Below are 14,975 nucleotides of genomic sequence, written 5' to 3'. Positions count from 1 at the left end.
CATGCGTATTACCTCGGCCCCGGGGCTGGGCGCCGGCCGCTTGGGGCGGAGTCGGAGGCGGGATTTAACACACGCCGGAGCCTGCTTCGGGCTCCGGACAACTGGGGCGGGCGTGGGGCGGGCGTGGGGGCGGGCGTGGGGGCGGTACCAGGAGCCTCAATGGCCTGCGTGCTTACGCTGGTGCGCTGGAGCAGCTAAGCACATAGGTCAGACCTGGGGCGATTTCTACCCTTGATTTCGTCTAAATATTTGGGAATGCAACATTATATGAAATCAACGAACCTATATGGAGTAGGCTCCCAAATTCTCAGGAATATTGAAAAAATAGGAAACTTTAAGATAGGTTTCATCCATATTCCTCATGCCTGGGACGTTCGTTCCCTCCTTCAAATAACTGCTCAAATGTCACCTCAATGAGGCCCACCTAGACCCCTTACAACGCCGTGACTTGCCATCCATGAATGAAAAAAGTAACAGCTTTACTGAGATATAATGCATACACTTGACATTTCATGATTGTCTGGAGCACAGTCCAATGCCTTTTATTCACAGAGCTGTGCCACTGTCCACTATTAGTTCCAGAACGTGTTCATCACCCGTTAATCACTCCCCTCCCCCAGCCCCCGTCAACCACTCATTTTTCTCCCTGTGGATTCGCAGGTTCTGGACATTTCACAGAAACGGAATCATACAAGCTGGGCATGGTGGCTCATGCCAGTAATCTCAACACTTCGGGAGGCCGAGGTGAGAGGATCACTTGAGGCCAGGAACTCAAGATCAGCCTGGGGAACATGGTGAAACCCCATTTCTACAAAGAGTACAAAAATTAGCCAGGTGTGGTGGCAGGCGCCTGTAGTCCCATTTACTCGGGAGGCTGAGAGGAGGGAGGATCTCTTGAGCCTGGGAGGTAGAAGCTGCAGTGAGCTATGATCATGCCACTGTACTCCAGCCTGGGTGACAGAGCAAGGCCCTGCCACAAAAACAAAACAAAACAAAAAACAGAAAAAAAGGAAAAAAGAAAGAAAGAAATTCAATCATACAATGTGCAACCTTTTGTGACTGGTTTATTTTCCCTTCTTGATAGTCTCTGTATTTTTTTGTCCAAGACTCTAACCATCCTCTACCATATAACATAATTTACTTATTTATTATTTTGAGACAGAGTCTCACCCTGCCACCCAGGCTGGAATGCAGTGGCACGATCCTGGCTCACTGCAACCTCCACCTCTCAGGTTCAAGCGATGCTCATGCTTTAACCTCCTGAGAAGCTAGTATTGCAGGCATGGACCACCATGCCCCACTAATTTTCAAATTTTTAGTAGAGACAGGATTTCGCCACATTGCCCAGACTGGTCTCAAACCGTTGGCCTGAAGTGATCCACCCGCCTCAGCCTCCCAAAGTGCTGGGATTAAAGGTGTGTGTCACCATGCCCAACCAATTTATTATTTTTTTCCTTTTTTTTTTTTTTTTGAGATGAAGTCTTGCTCTGTCACCCAGGCTGGAGTGCAGTGATATAATCTCAGCTCACTAAAATGTCCACTTCCTGAGTTCAAGTGATCCTACCACCTCAGCCTCCCAAAGTGCTGGGAGTGCCTATAAAGGCATGAGCCATCATGCCCAGCCCACACCTGGCCTTTTTTTTTTTTTTTTTTTTTTTTTTTTTTGAGACAGGGTCTCACTCTGTTGCCCCGGCTGCAACATATGATCATGCCTCACTTCAGTCTTGACCTTCCAGCATTTGAGTGATACTCTTACCTCAGGTTGCTGAGTAGCTGGGACCACGTGCCTGGTTAATGTTTGTATTCTCTGTAGAGATAAGGGTCCCCCTATGTTGCCCAGTCTGATCTCAAATTCCTAGGTTCAAGCAATCCTCACACCTTGGCCTCCCTTTATTTTTGTTTATTATTGAGAATCTGTTCTCTTCCACTAGAGTAGGAGTTCCTGTTGGGCAAGACTTTTCTCTCTCTGCTCTTAGATGTCAAGTGCCTGGTACGGCATCTGGCGCACAGCATTCGGCAAATGGTGGGATGAAAGTTGGGCCGCCTGGTACCACTACTCTTCTTCCCCCTCCTCCCATCCTCCACATTCCTTCCTCTGTGCCCACATTGTCCTTCCTTGCTTGCCTGGAAGCGGCTCTCTCCCTGCCTGGCTCCTCATCAGCCCTCAGGTCTTGTCTCAGCTCAAAGTCACCTTCTCAAGCCCTGAATCTCAGTCGCTTCCTGTTCTCCAGTTTCTTATATATTATATACATTTTTTGAGACGGAGTCTTGCTCTGTCGCCCAGGCTAGTGTGCAGCAGCATGATCTTGGCTCACTGCAACCTCTGCCTTCTGGTTTCAAGTGGTTCTCCTGCCTCAGCTTCCTGAGTAGCTGGGATTATAGGCACCCATCACCACACCTTGCTATTTTTTTTTTTTTTTTTTTGAGATGGAGTCTCACTGGCACCCAGGCTGGAGTGCGGTGGCACTATCTTGACTCACTGCAACCTCCACCTCCCAAGTTCAAGCGATTCTCCTGCCTAAGCCTCCGCAGTAGCTGGGTCTACAGGCGTGTGCCACCACACCCGGCTAATTTTTAAAAAATTTTTAGTAGAGATGAGGTTTCACCATGTTGGCCAGGCTGGTCTCGAACTCTTGATATTAGGTGATTCGCCTGCCTTGGCCTCCCAAAGTGCTTGGATTACAGGCATGAGTAACCACACACAGCCAGTTTCTCTTCCTTACTGCTGTCTTTGCACTCTATCTGCTTGCCTGTAGACAGTCTAATCCCCCTGCATAAGAAGGGTGTAGGAAGCTGAAGCTCCTTGCAAGACCTTGTCTGTCCTGTCCTTTACAGCATCCTGCCATCCAGAGCACTGCAGGTACCTGCGTGGTGAACCGAATGACTTCCAGCAGTGCGCAGCTGATCAGGTCCTGGGAGCAGAGTGAGGCTAAGATACAGGGAAGCCCAAGTCCAAACCCCTGTCACCCACATTCCTGTCCCCTTCGCTTGCCAACCAGCCCAGAGACCACAGCCGTATAAGAAGTGGCCAGCTTAAAAAAGTTTAATTGCTGAGAACATCCAGAGCAGGTGCGGGCCGGTCTTTGTGGGGCTCACAACCCCTTGTTGGACCATCAGCTCTGCGATGACTCCTTCTCCTGGCTACAAACCTGAGAAGCGGGGCAGCTGGTCCCAGGGCCCTGAGACTGGTGCTGCTCCAGAAGGCCTGGTGGGAGGCCAGCCCCCAAGGCCCTGGACCAGAACTGGGGCAGCAGGCAAGATGGGGCAGCGTGGGGTGAGCAAAGGTGCTGGATGAGGCCAGCCCAGGATGGGACCAGCCCAGAGCAACAGAAAGACCAGGGGAGACGGGGTACCCAGCGCCTGCCCAGGGACATGCTACTGACCCCCCGCCACTCTGCACCCCTGGCTACATGCTAGTGGGCAACTGATGAGCAGCAGCTGACCCCAGAGACAGCAGAGGTGAGAACAGTCCCTGGGAGCTGCCAAGACCCAGAAGCTGTGGAAGTGCCCACGGGAAGCCAGGGCTGCAGGGGTGAGAAGTGTCGGTGCGAGAGAGGCATCTTCCAGCCTGAGGATGAGCTGTGAGGTGTACACTAGGAGGCCGCAGCACAGGTTAGGTGGAGGTGACGGGGGCGCAGGCTAGTCCTGGGGCAAAACACCAAGAGGTGGGAGGGAGTCAGGAGGGCCTGGGAGGGCGGGAGGTGCGTGCTGTGGCATGTGCCAAGCCAAGGGATGGCGCTGCCTGCTGGGAAATGGGGCCACTTGCTACTCACCCACTCATCTTCGTCCACACCTTCAAAGGAGTCCTGGGGGAGCGGGTCGTCCCTGTTCCCCAGCTTTGCCACCATGGCATTCAGCAGCTGGGAGAGAAGGCAGGAGAAGGGTCAGGAAAGGCATAAGACTCCCTACTCCCACTCCAAGAACAACCCTGACAATGTTGTGAAAGAGCTTGTTTTTTGTTTTTAGAGAGACAGGGTCTTGCTCTGTCACACAGGCTGGAGTGCAGTGGTGCAATCATGGCTCACTGTAGCCTTGACTTTCTGGGTGCAAGTGATCCTCCTGCCTCAGCCTCCCAATTGGCTGGGATGACAAGTGTGTAACACCACACATAGTTAATTTTTTTTAGACAGAATTTCACTATTGTTGCCCAGGCTGGAGTACAATGGCATCTCAGCTCACTGCAACATCTGCCTCCCAGGTTCAAGTGATTCTTCTGCCTCAGCCTCCCAAGTAGCTGGGATTACAGGCATGCACCACCCTGCCTGGCTAACTTTGTATTTTTAGTAAAGATGGAGTTTCTTCATGTTGGTCAGGCTGGTCTCGAACTCCTGACCTCAGGTGATCCACCTGCCTCAGCCTCCCGAAGTGCTGGGATTACAGGCATGAGCCGCTGGTTAATTTTTTAAAATTTTTTGTGGAGATGGTCTCAAACTCCTGGCCTTAAGAGATCCTCCCTGCTTTGGCCTTCCAAAGTGCTGGGATTACAAGTGTGAACCACCACACCTGGCCAAAATAGCCATTTTATTTTATTTTATTTTTTACTTATTTATTTATTTGAGATAGAGTCTCGCTCTGTCACCCAGGCTGGAGTGCAATGGCTCGATTTTGGCTCACTGCAACCTCTGCCTCCTGGGTTCAAGTGATTCTCCTGCCTCAGCCTCCTGAGTAGCTGGGATCACAGGTGCGCGCCACCACACCTGGCTAAAATTTTTTATTTTAGTAAAGATGGGGTTTCACCGTGTCGCCCAGGATGGTCTCAAACTCCTGAGCTCAGGTGATCCACTCGCCTTGGCCTCCCAAAGTGCTAGGATTACAAATGCGAGCCACCTCACCCAGCCTCAGAACAGCCATTTTAATTAAAGCTCTAACAAAGCTGATGGGTTTCCACTGAAAAGGACACAAAGAAGAGATGGGAGTGAGAGACTGAGAAGCTGTGGCATACAGCACCATACACACGAGCCACTGTCTCTGCACATGGCCTCCAATGCTCAAAATGTACTCCAGGGTCCCAAAAGCACTTGGGCCCAGAACCTCCAGCTTGGGATGAGTTTGGCCTGGCCAGGGTGGGGCTCTAACTGCCCTCCCCCACTTGTCATGCCCTGTGCTTAGCTGCAGGGCTCTGGAAGGTCTCCCTACCCAGATCTGGTGTGAAGAGGATGTGACATGTGGTTGCTGTCCCAGTATGGGTCTGGGCTGGAAAACTAAGGGGTCATGGCCACGTGCAGCCAGGACTCTGTCACTTCCATATGGCTGCTCTCTCCCATGCCTACCTCCTCCTTCTTTTGTTGATCTGACTTCTCTTCCAGGTACTGCGCTGAGGAGGGGGCCCGACGGGCAGGGGTCTCTCGGGGAGCTTGGCTCACTGGGGCAGGTCAAGAACAAACATCAGAGAGTTCGCTTGGTGGGGGCTCCTTGGTGCCAAGCCCTAGATTTCTTTTCTTTTCTTTTTGAGATGGAGTTTTGCTCCCGTTGTCCAGGCTGGAGTGCAGTGGTGCGACCTTGGCTCACTGCAATCTCCGCCTCCTGGGTTCAGGCGATTCTCCTGCGTCAGCCTCCAGAGTAGCTGGGATTGCAGGTGCCCACCACCACACCCAGCTAATTTTTGTATTTTTAGTAGAGACAGGGTTTCACCATGTTGGCCAGGCTGGTCTCAAACTCCTGACCTCAGGTGATTCGCCAGCCTCGGCCTCCCAAAGTGCTGTGATTACAGGCGTGAACCACCATGCCATGTCAACCTAGGGGGTTTCTATGGCACAAACCCAACAGGTGGTGTTAAGAGTCAATGGCAGCCAGGCGTGGTGGCTCACGCCTGTAATCCCAGCACTTTGGGAGGCCGAGGTGGATAGATCACCAGGTCAGGAGATCAAGACCATCCTGGCTAACACGGTGAAACCTCATCTCTAAAATAAATAAATAAATAAATAAATAAATAAATAAAAAGAAAAAAACAGTCAATGGAGCCTCAGTGCGTAAGACGTGCCCTGGACACCAGGGTGGCTGGGTGTGTGTGTGTTAGGAGTAGGGACTTGCAATGAAAACACAAACCACAGGCACTGCCCTCCAGAGCCTCAGAGACTGAATGACACAGCCACTCCACCCTCGAAAAGGCCAGAGGATTCTGTGTACCAACAGGAATGGAACTTCAGCCTGGGCCTTCTGTCCCTTTCTCCAGCCCCCATCTCGCTTCCTCCCCACACCCAGTCCCACAGCGCACCTGGGCTCATGTCAGGAGGCTGCAGGCTGAGAAGCCGGGGTTGCCCAGTAGCACCCTGCAGCCAGGCCTTGGCACTGAGCACGGGCTCCCAGCTCACAGCCGTGTCTGGGAACACGTCATCCTGGAAGAACTCTTTCTGCAGAGGGAGAAACAGTGTTTCCTGAAACAGGGCTGTCCTGAAACACTGACCCGGGGCCCAGGGCACACGGGCATCTGTTGGGGAGGGAGGAGGCAGACCTGGGACCTTCTCAGCAGCCTGGGGCTTCCGTGAGTTTCAGTATCTCAGTAGAAGTGGACAAAGAATAATGTCCCCAAAGAATAATGAGTGGGACCATTTGGAAGCAGGACCAGACAGGACCCAAAATCCCCTCTAGGCACTGAGAAGGAGATGGGCATCAGGGTCCCAGGGCCCCACCCTCACCCTCACCCGGACTCGGGGCAGCCGGAAGGCCACAGGCTCCAGGGAGGACTGACGCAGCCGCAGGCACCGCATGAACTCCACCTCCCGCACATCACACTCTGTCTTCGGCAGGAGGGCGAAGCCCTAGGGGAGGGAGGTAGTCGGAGCTGCCACTGGGACCTAGAGCTCATGGCTTGGCATGCAGTCTCCCCAGGGTGCCAGCATCCCTCACTCAGGACCATCATGACTGTGGCCTGTCCCTGGTCAGTAATGTGCTGACCATGTTGAACCACCTGCTCTCTGGAGGGAAAGCCCTGATTTATAGTATTTCCCTATTTCCACAGCGTACAAACTCCCACCGTGGCTGACTGCGAGATGCCAACTCCACTTCCTGAATGTGGTACTGGGATGAGATGCAAATAGCACATCATCCCGCATTTCCTCCATGCACTCTAACATGTGACCTCAACAGCAAAGATAACAGTAAAACTGTATACATTAATTAGGAAGTGATAAACTGGTTATGAATTTGGTTGTTAATATTCTTATTTTTAGGTTCATATTGTGAGTTCATATGGTTTAACCTTATCTAGTGTAATTGTTTGTTTTGTAAAGATGGGTTCTTGCTTTGTTGCCCAGGCTGGTCTTAAACTGGGCTCAAGCAATCCTCCTACCTCAGCCTCCCAAAGTGTTGGGATTTCAGGGAACTGTACCCAGCCTACACTGTAATTTTTAACAATGGTTGAATATGACAATGACTCTTAAAACTCCTAAATAGTTCCAGCACCAGCTCCTGCCAGTCACTGGGTACAGCCCCAGCCCCAGACCCAGCCCAGGACTCTGACCTTGACCCACAGGCTCCTGCACTTACCCATAAGACCACCAGGGGGCGGGGCAGCCTTGTGGTCCCATTGGGGACCTGGCACCAGGGTGGCCTCACCTTGTGGGGATCAGCTGACGTGAAGCTGTTGCACTCCAGGAAGAAAGGGGACTCGGGGAGCAGCTCATACAGGAACACGCGGGTGTCGCCCTTTGGGGAAGAAGGCAGGCCAGGGACCCTCCAGCAACACCAGCCTTCTTCCCACTGCTTCTCACCCGCCGCCCCACCCTCCAGCCCAGCCCACCTTGCCAGTCAGAAGCACCAGGCCCGTGTCTGAGTCATAGCTAGGCAGCAGGGTTGAGGGAGCCACATCCAGGCCCAGCACTGCCAAGGGGCCACCAGCCAGGCTTTCAGCTTCATATAGGAGCATCTGGCGCTCACTTCGGCTGCAGGGAGGTTTGGGGACAGAAGCAGGTGTTCAGAGCTGGAAGGGGCTGGGGCAGGACAAAGACTCCCACACGGCCCCTGCTCCATTCTGGGTTGCAGGCGAGGCCTAGCGTGGCCCTCAGAAGCACTGGCCCAGCCAGGCGTAGTCACACCCTAACCTGCCCCTCTGCTTCTGGGTCCCCTGCTGACTCTCTCCCCAACTCCTCACCCACCCATCCATCTCCCTCAGACCCCCTCATGCACTCCTGCATCTATGTCCCCCACCCCCTCACCCACCCCTCCATCCATCTCCCAGAGACCCCCTTACCACCCCCTCACCCACACCTGCATCCATTTTCCCCAGGCCCCCTCATCCACCCTTGCACCTATCTCCCCCCACCCCCTCACCCACCCCTCTATCCATCTCCCTCAGACCCCCTCACCCACCGCTCCATCCATCTCCCCCCACCCCCTCACCCACCCCTGCATCTATCTTCCTCCATCCCCTCGCCCACCCTTGCATCCATCTCTCCCACCCCCTTACCCACCCCTCTATCCATCTCCTTCAGACCCCTTACCCACCCCTCCATCCATCTCTCCCCACCCCCTCCCCTGCATCTATCTTCCCCCACCCCCACCCCTGCATCCATCTCCCCCCACCTAGTTTTAGAGACCCCCTTACCACCCCCCCACCCACGCCTACATACATCTCCCCTACCCCCTCACCCACCCCTGCATTCATCTCACACTTACCCCAAAAACACCCCTCCATCCGTCTCCCCTACCCCCTCATTCATCCATCCATCCATTCATCCACCTATCATTCCACTCATCCATCCACCCATCTATCCCCACATTCATTCATCCATCCATCCACCCATTTGCCCACCTATCCATCCACCCATCTACCTATGCATCCAATCATCTACCCACCCACCCAACCATCCAGTGAGGGGCAGGAATGGTTTCTGGAAGCCTGACAAATGTATGTGACTGTGGAGAAGGGGGACACAGGTGGCCGCTGAAGACTGGGGATGAGGGTCCCTGACTCCTCACCTGTCAAAGCCAGACACCAGCAGACAACGACCATCACACACCCAGACAACACGGGCTCCGCGTCCTCCCTCGGGCCCTGGGCCTTCCTGTTGAGATATATCTTGTGACGCCCAGCCAGGCGTCACCTGATCTGAGGCCACTCCCCAACCGGTGTGCTCACCTGCAGGGGCTCAGGGCTTCTCAGCGGCCTGTAAACCCGCACGCGCCCATCCCTGCAGACAGTGGCCAACTGCTGCCCATCAGGACTCCAGGCCAGGCTGAAGATCTGGGAGCAGGAAGGGATGTGAGACACAGTCTCACCTCACTGCGGGCCCCGCCCCTCCTCACTGCTGGCCCCGCCTCTACAGCACTCCTACCTGGTCTCGGTGGCCCTGCAGCTTCAGCCGCTCAACTCCAGCCTGAAGGTCCCAGATGCGAACAGTGAGGTCATAGGAGGACGAGGCCAGCACATCTGCTGCCAGTGGGTGGAAGCGCAGGGAGCAGATCTTCTCCATGTGACCTGGAGGAAGGCAGGGGTGACAGGGAGCCCTGTGGAGACACTGGCCACCCTAGCCCCATTCCAGAGCCTGCCTGACCTGTGAGCACAACCTCGGGTGTGGTGAGCACCTCTTTCAGGCCCTCTGGGGGCACCCGCCAAAGTCGGATCCTGGCGTCCTCACCACCTGCAGAGGACAGATGGGGGCTCATCATTGCTGGGCCCAAGACCGCTGGGCTCCCCATTGCCCATCCAGGACCCAGGAACCAGGACCCTCCCTCAAGCCTGAGCACCCAGCCTCCTTACCCACAGCGAGGCGATGGGGGTCAAAGGGGTCCCAAGCCAGATCAGTCACAGCTGCCCCATTCTGCAGTGTGGGCAGTGCAGTGTCGGGCAGGCGGCCAGGCTTCCGTAGCTGTGGGAGGTGCCCCCACCCCGAGGCCCATCAGTGCCAGGCAGAAGAGCCAGTCCCCAGGGGCTGCAGGCAAGCAGTGTGCCTGGGCCCCCACCTACTGCAGTAGAGGCTCCCACCACTGGATGGTCCAAGCTCTCTGCCCTGACCACCTTGTGCCCAGGTGCCAACCACAAGGCCCCAGAGAGTGAGGGGGCAGTAGCGTGAACAGGTGGGAAAAGCTCAGGCTTGGGGCTCAGGTGGCCTGGCTTTGGATCCCAGCTCCACCACTTACACAGCTGTGTGACCTGGATAGGTCACTAAACCTCTCTGGACCTCTTCTCCCTTATCTGTAAAATGGGGATAAAAGTGGCAGGCCCCACGGTGGGTGGCTGGGAGGACGATAGGACAGGCTGGCAGGGGCCTGACACACAGTTCGTGCTCCCTGTGCCGTGTGTGTGGCCAAGACCTCTGCATTCTTGCCACTGGCAGGGAACTGAGGGGCAGCCCTGGGGGGCAGGACCCTCACCTCAAGCACAGCCACCTGTCCCCCGCTGCTGAGCAGGGGCACGGCCACACGCAGTTTGTTGGCACAGAAGCCATCACATTCACCAGGTGTGGTGAGGTTAAGCCCCTTGAGGTTGGTGATGTGGCTGTCTCGGTGCAGGACGGTGCCCTGAGCATGGCGGAACTTGGAACTGGGGCCTGGCGGGTAGCAGGGACATGGAACCACGTGTGAGGATGCTGTCCCTGCCCACCCTGCACTCTGAAAACCCGCTCCCCTCACCCTGGGCAGGTGCACAGCGTGAACCTAGGCCCAGGCCTCTGTTAATTCAGTGGATGCAACTCGCCCAGCAATAATGTCTGGAACAAGACCCTGTTCCCTGATGGCTCTGAGGAATCTCGGTGGAGCCCCTGGGTTCCAGCTGCCGGTGGTCCAGGTCACCTTCCTGTTTTACAGGTGAGACTCAAGAGCCACACCCCAGCCCCCAGGACAAATGACTCTGCCAGGAGCTGTGAGTCTGTGTGATGGGGGGTGCCCTGCATGAGGCCTCTGCTCAGGGGTAGGGTACAGAGGAGGGTACAGGGGTAGGGTACAGAGGAGTGGGGCAGACAGGGCTCCCAAGGTAGGGGTGAGCTTGTCCTCCTCCCTTACCCAGCAGGCTCTGCAGCGACCTCAGACTGGGGCTGGTCCCGATGCCACTGGTGCTGGAGAGCGAAGGCCCCAGGCTGGAGGGCGTGGAGGGCGAGGTCAGCGAACTGGGAGGGGAGGAGAAGTCCTCCTGGGGAGGGGCATGGGGTCAGCCAGCCCATTCCTAGGTGTGCTGGCCAAAGAGAGGGAGCACCAGCCGACTCCAGGGTCACCACTCTGGGCCCCCTGTGGACTGAAGGAGCCTCCACTGTGGGCATGGAACAGGAGCAGTGGGGGGCACGGGCATAAATGCAGATGCTGCCAGTGCTGGGGTAACACATGGGGAAGCAGCTGAGCTTCAGACCTTGGGGACAGCAAGTGGCAGCTGCTGGCTCCCGGCCCTGTGGGAGGGTGTGCCCAGTGGGTTAGATCTGCCAATATTTTCAGGGGAGCCAGAAATCTAGATCTCTTTGAGAATTCTTGCTTTTTAAGTGTTTGCCCAATTTAGAAAGCACTGTGAAGTTCCTTCTTTATGCTCCACGTGTTTCTCAGTCTCTGCTACACTTTACAATCAAAGAAGGTTGGGGCTGGGCACAGTTGCTCAAGACTCTAATTCCAGCAGTTTGGGAGGCCAAGGACAGCAGATCATTTGAGGTCAGGAATTAGAAACCTGGCCAACATGGTGAAACCACTTCTCTGATAAAGATACAAAAAATCAATCGGACAGGCGTGGTAGCTCATGCCTGTAATCCAAGCACTTTGGAGGCCAAGGCGGGTGGATCACCTGAGGTCAGGAGTTCAAGACCAGCCTGACCAACATGGTGAAACCCTGTCTTTAAAAAAAAAAAAAAAAAAATTAGCAGGGTATGGTGGTGTGCGCCTGTAATCCCAGCTGCTCGAGAAGCTGAGGCAAGAGAAGTACTTGAACCCTGGAGGCGGAGGTTGCAGTGAGCCGATATCGTACCATTGCACTCCAGCCTGGGAGACAGGGTGAGATTCCATCTCAAAAAAAAAAAAAAAAAAAGACTGGGCAAGGTGGCTCATGCCTGTAATCCCAGCACTTTGGGAGGTGGCTGAGGTGGGTGGATCACCTGAGATCAGGAGTTCAAGACCAGCCTGACCAACATGGTGAAACCCTGTCTCTTCTACAAATACAAAAATGAGCTGGGCATGGTGGTGGGTGCCTGTAATCTCAGCTGCTCAGGAGGTTGAAGTAGGAGAATGACTTGAACCTGGGAGGCAGAGGTTGCAACGAGCCAAGATTATACCATTGCATTCTAGCCTAGGCAATAAGGGCAAAACTCCTCTCAAAGAAAACCCGCAAAAATTCGCCGGGTATGGTGGTGCATGCCTATAATCCTAACTACTCAGGAGGCTGAGGCAGAAGAATCACTTGAACCCAGGAAGAGGAAGTTGCAGTAAGCTGAGATCATGCAAATGCCACTCCAGCCAGAGCAAGAGAACAAGACTCTGTCTCAAAAAAAAAAAAAAGGCTGTTGGACCGGTAAACATGCAGGGCAGCCATTGTGGTGTCGCCAAGGTAGGATGGGGGCGGCCCTGGTACTTACGGTTGGGTCTGTATCGCCCACGGGTGTCTTCGTCACTGCAGGCTGGGTTGTGTCAGGGACAGGCTCCATAGGGGGCACCAGACTGGAAGTGAAGCTGGGGTGGGGCCGGCAGGCAGGGTTGAGGCTGACCTTCTGCACCTGCAGGGGGGCCAGCAGTGGGCGATGGGGACATGGGCTGCCTGGTCAGGAGGGACCCCATGGAAGGGTCAAATGGGTGGGGACAGGGGAGCACCCAGCAGGCCAGGCTGAGTTAGTACACAGCCAGACAGGGGGCTCCCAGGGGCTGGAGGAGGCCAGGAGAGGTGATAGGCTCTGGACCCACCTGCCGGTTGTCCCCAGCCCACCAGCTGTGGGGGTCAGAGGCAGGTACACAGCTGGCGGTGTCCGGGAACAGGTCCTCATGGAACTCCACAGCCTGGCCACAGACAAGCAGGCAGTCAGTAAAGCCCAGGCCCCCTTACTCCCCAGTCCCCTCAGCCCCTCACCCAGGTCCCCCTCACCTTGCGGGGCACATGGTAGCTGATTGGCACGATGGCTGTGTCGCTCAGCTGCAGGACGCGGAGTACCTCGCAGCTCATGACGGCCAGCACCTGCCGGGGCACCAGGGTGGCCCCCCGAAGCACACTCTCCAGGACACACTGGGTCACTGTTGAGGATACCACAGGGGGACAGGCAGGACAGATGGAGGAGTGGAGGGTAGGGGAGAGGGGGTGAGGAAGCAAGGCTTACCTGGGCTCAGCACCGGCTGCTGCAGGACCACCTCGTAACAGTACAGCTGCTTCTCGCCCTGAAATGAGTCTGAACTGAGCCCTGTTTGCTGACTGCACTCCTGGGGAGGGCCCAGGGCTGGAACCAGCTCCCCCAAGAACCTGAGCCACAGAACCACAGTGGCTGGCGATGGGGCCGCCTCACATGCTCGGTGCTAAACTGAGCCCTGGGCCAACTCTACGTCACTTGCTCAGCCTCACTGCGCATGGGGTGAGCACTGGGGGCGTACGTCAGAATTTACGGAGTACTGACTGTGTGCTCAGCCCGTTCTATTCTCGGTCTTGTTCTCAGGAAGGCCCCTGTTCTAGGAGAGCTGTAGTCACCTTGGCTGCACGGGGAGACACAGAAGCCCTGTCCTAGTTCCTCCTCTCTCTCAGGGAAGGCCAGGGGCTGGACTTCAGGGTGTGGATGCCGGTGGGAGCCCCAGCTTCTCACTCACCTTTCCTGCCAGGACCAGTAGCCCAGAGTCAGGGTCCAGCAGGGGCAAGAGACACCTGAGGGAGAGAGGGCAGGATGGCGGGTCAGGGCAGTGGGAGGGCAGCCAGCCTCGTGACCCCAGGTGGGAGCCCCGGAGAGGCGCCACAGTAACCGGGAGCCACTTGGCCATCCAGCCACATTCAGCCTGGTCCCCAGGAACCCTCTCCTTTTCTGAGCTTCCTACATGCCCCACACACCCACACCCCAGCTGCTCCTCCCTAGGCCCTCTACCTGCACACCTGCATCAGGAACCCCCTCCTCTTCCTGAGCTTCCCACATGCCCAGCAAACGCCCACACCCCAGTTGCTCCTCTCAGGCCTCCACCTGCACACCTGCGTCACTCCAGGATTCAGCTAGGCCTGGGCACAGGGGAGCTCGGGCCCAATCTCAGCCCCAGCTCTTCCTCCAAGAAGACCCCAGGTGCATTCTGTTCCCTTCCCACTTCTGACAGCCTAGACATCAGGCCAGCATTACCAGGAAAGGTGGAGAGGGGATGCCAGATGCAAGGAGCCCCCATTTCACTCAGCACTGCCTGTGGACAGGTAGTGTCTAGGAGCAGTGCAGCCAGCCCTGCCACTCCGGATCTGCACTAAGGTTTGGGGCCCTCTACTCGATTACCCCACCCTCCCTGGGACTCGATGATATCTTGGAGGCTCAGAGCCCCCTCCATGCTGACTTCAAGTTCCTGTGCCCAAATCAGAGCCAGGTGCCTGGGAGAAGGAGCTCCTTCGGCTGCTGGGCCTCCCTGCCCTCCTCAGGCCGTAGCCCTGCTGAGCCTGCTGGCAGGATGCTCCCAGGCCCTCAATGGTCTCAAAGGGGTAGCAGAACGGGGTGGCAGTTGGGAACAGAGTCAGCAGACTGGGAGCCCCTGCCACCCTATGCCCAGCTCAGCCTTGGCCAACTGCCCAGGGCTTTATGCCTCCCTCCAAGGGCCTTTCGGAGACCCCTGCACAGCCCCTCCACCCTGTGAGAGCTGCCTTCCCACTCCAGGGCCTTTTGAAGGGAGTGGGGGCCTGGGAGAACTCTTGGCAGATACCTTCCTGTGTTTCTCGATCCTGATCTTTGCTGCTGTTTTTTTTTTTTTTTTTTTTTTTTTTTTTTAGAGACAGGGTCTCCCTCTGTCACCCAGGCTGGAGTGCAGTGGCACAATCATTGCTCTCTGCAGCCTCAGCCTCCTGGGCTCAAGTGATCCTCCCACTCAGACTCCAGAGTGGCTGGGACTACAGGTGCACACCACCATGCCTGGCT

The 14,975-nt window shown here is 55.9% G+C and overlaps 1 protein-coding gene across 2 annotated transcripts in view; it reads right to left on the bottom strand.

Annotated features, from left to right (window-relative positions):
• Positions 1–2,683: 2,683 nt before the first annotated feature.
• The window catches only part of CORO7 (coronin 7), a 64,719-nt gene continuing 52,427 nt past the window's right edge, over positions 2,684–14,975 (bottom strand). For both annotated transcript variants that reach the window (XM_039478366.2, XM_074381656.1), the window contains 19 exons: positions 13,690–13,744; positions 13,212–13,269; positions 12,983–13,128; positions 12,805–12,897; positions 12,483–12,620; positions 10,939–11,065; positions 10,312–10,487; positions 9,698–9,806; positions 9,492–9,578; positions 9,273–9,415; positions 9,077–9,181; positions 8,917–9,002; positions 7,739–7,880; positions 7,555–7,644; positions 6,642–6,758; positions 6,215–6,350; positions 5,271–5,362; positions 3,774–3,860; positions 2,684–3,645 (listed from right to left, as the gene is read on the bottom strand). In XM_039478366.2, the coding sequence (XP_039334300.2) occupies positions 3,640–3,645; positions 3,774–3,860; positions 5,271–5,362; positions 6,215–6,350; positions 6,642–6,758; positions 7,555–7,644; positions 7,739–7,880; positions 8,917–9,002; positions 9,077–9,181; positions 9,273–9,415; positions 9,492–9,578; positions 9,698–9,806; positions 10,312–10,487; positions 10,939–11,065; positions 12,483–12,620; positions 12,805–12,897; positions 12,983–13,128; positions 13,212–13,269; positions 13,690–13,744 (1,993 nt within the window). In that variant the 3' untranslated portion in view covers positions 2,684–3,639. The remainder of the gene's footprint in view (positions 3,646–3,773; positions 3,861–5,270; positions 5,363–6,214; positions 6,351–6,641; positions 6,759–7,554; positions 7,645–7,738; positions 7,881–8,916; positions 9,003–9,076; positions 9,182–9,272; positions 9,416–9,491; positions 9,579–9,697; positions 9,807–10,311; positions 10,488–10,938; positions 11,066–12,482; positions 12,621–12,804; positions 12,898–12,982; positions 13,129–13,211; positions 13,270–13,689; positions 13,745–14,975) is intronic.

Source organism: Saimiri boliviensis, chromosome 12 (genome assembly GCF_048565385.1).
Source record: "Saimiri boliviensis isolate mSaiBol1 chromosome 12, mSaiBol1.pri, whole genome shotgun sequence".
NCBI classification, from domain to species: Eukaryota; Metazoa; Chordata; class Mammalia; order Primates; family Cebidae; genus Saimiri; species Saimiri boliviensis.
Note: the sequence above shows the minus strand (reverse complement) of the source record. Positions and strands in the feature narration are given on the sequence as shown.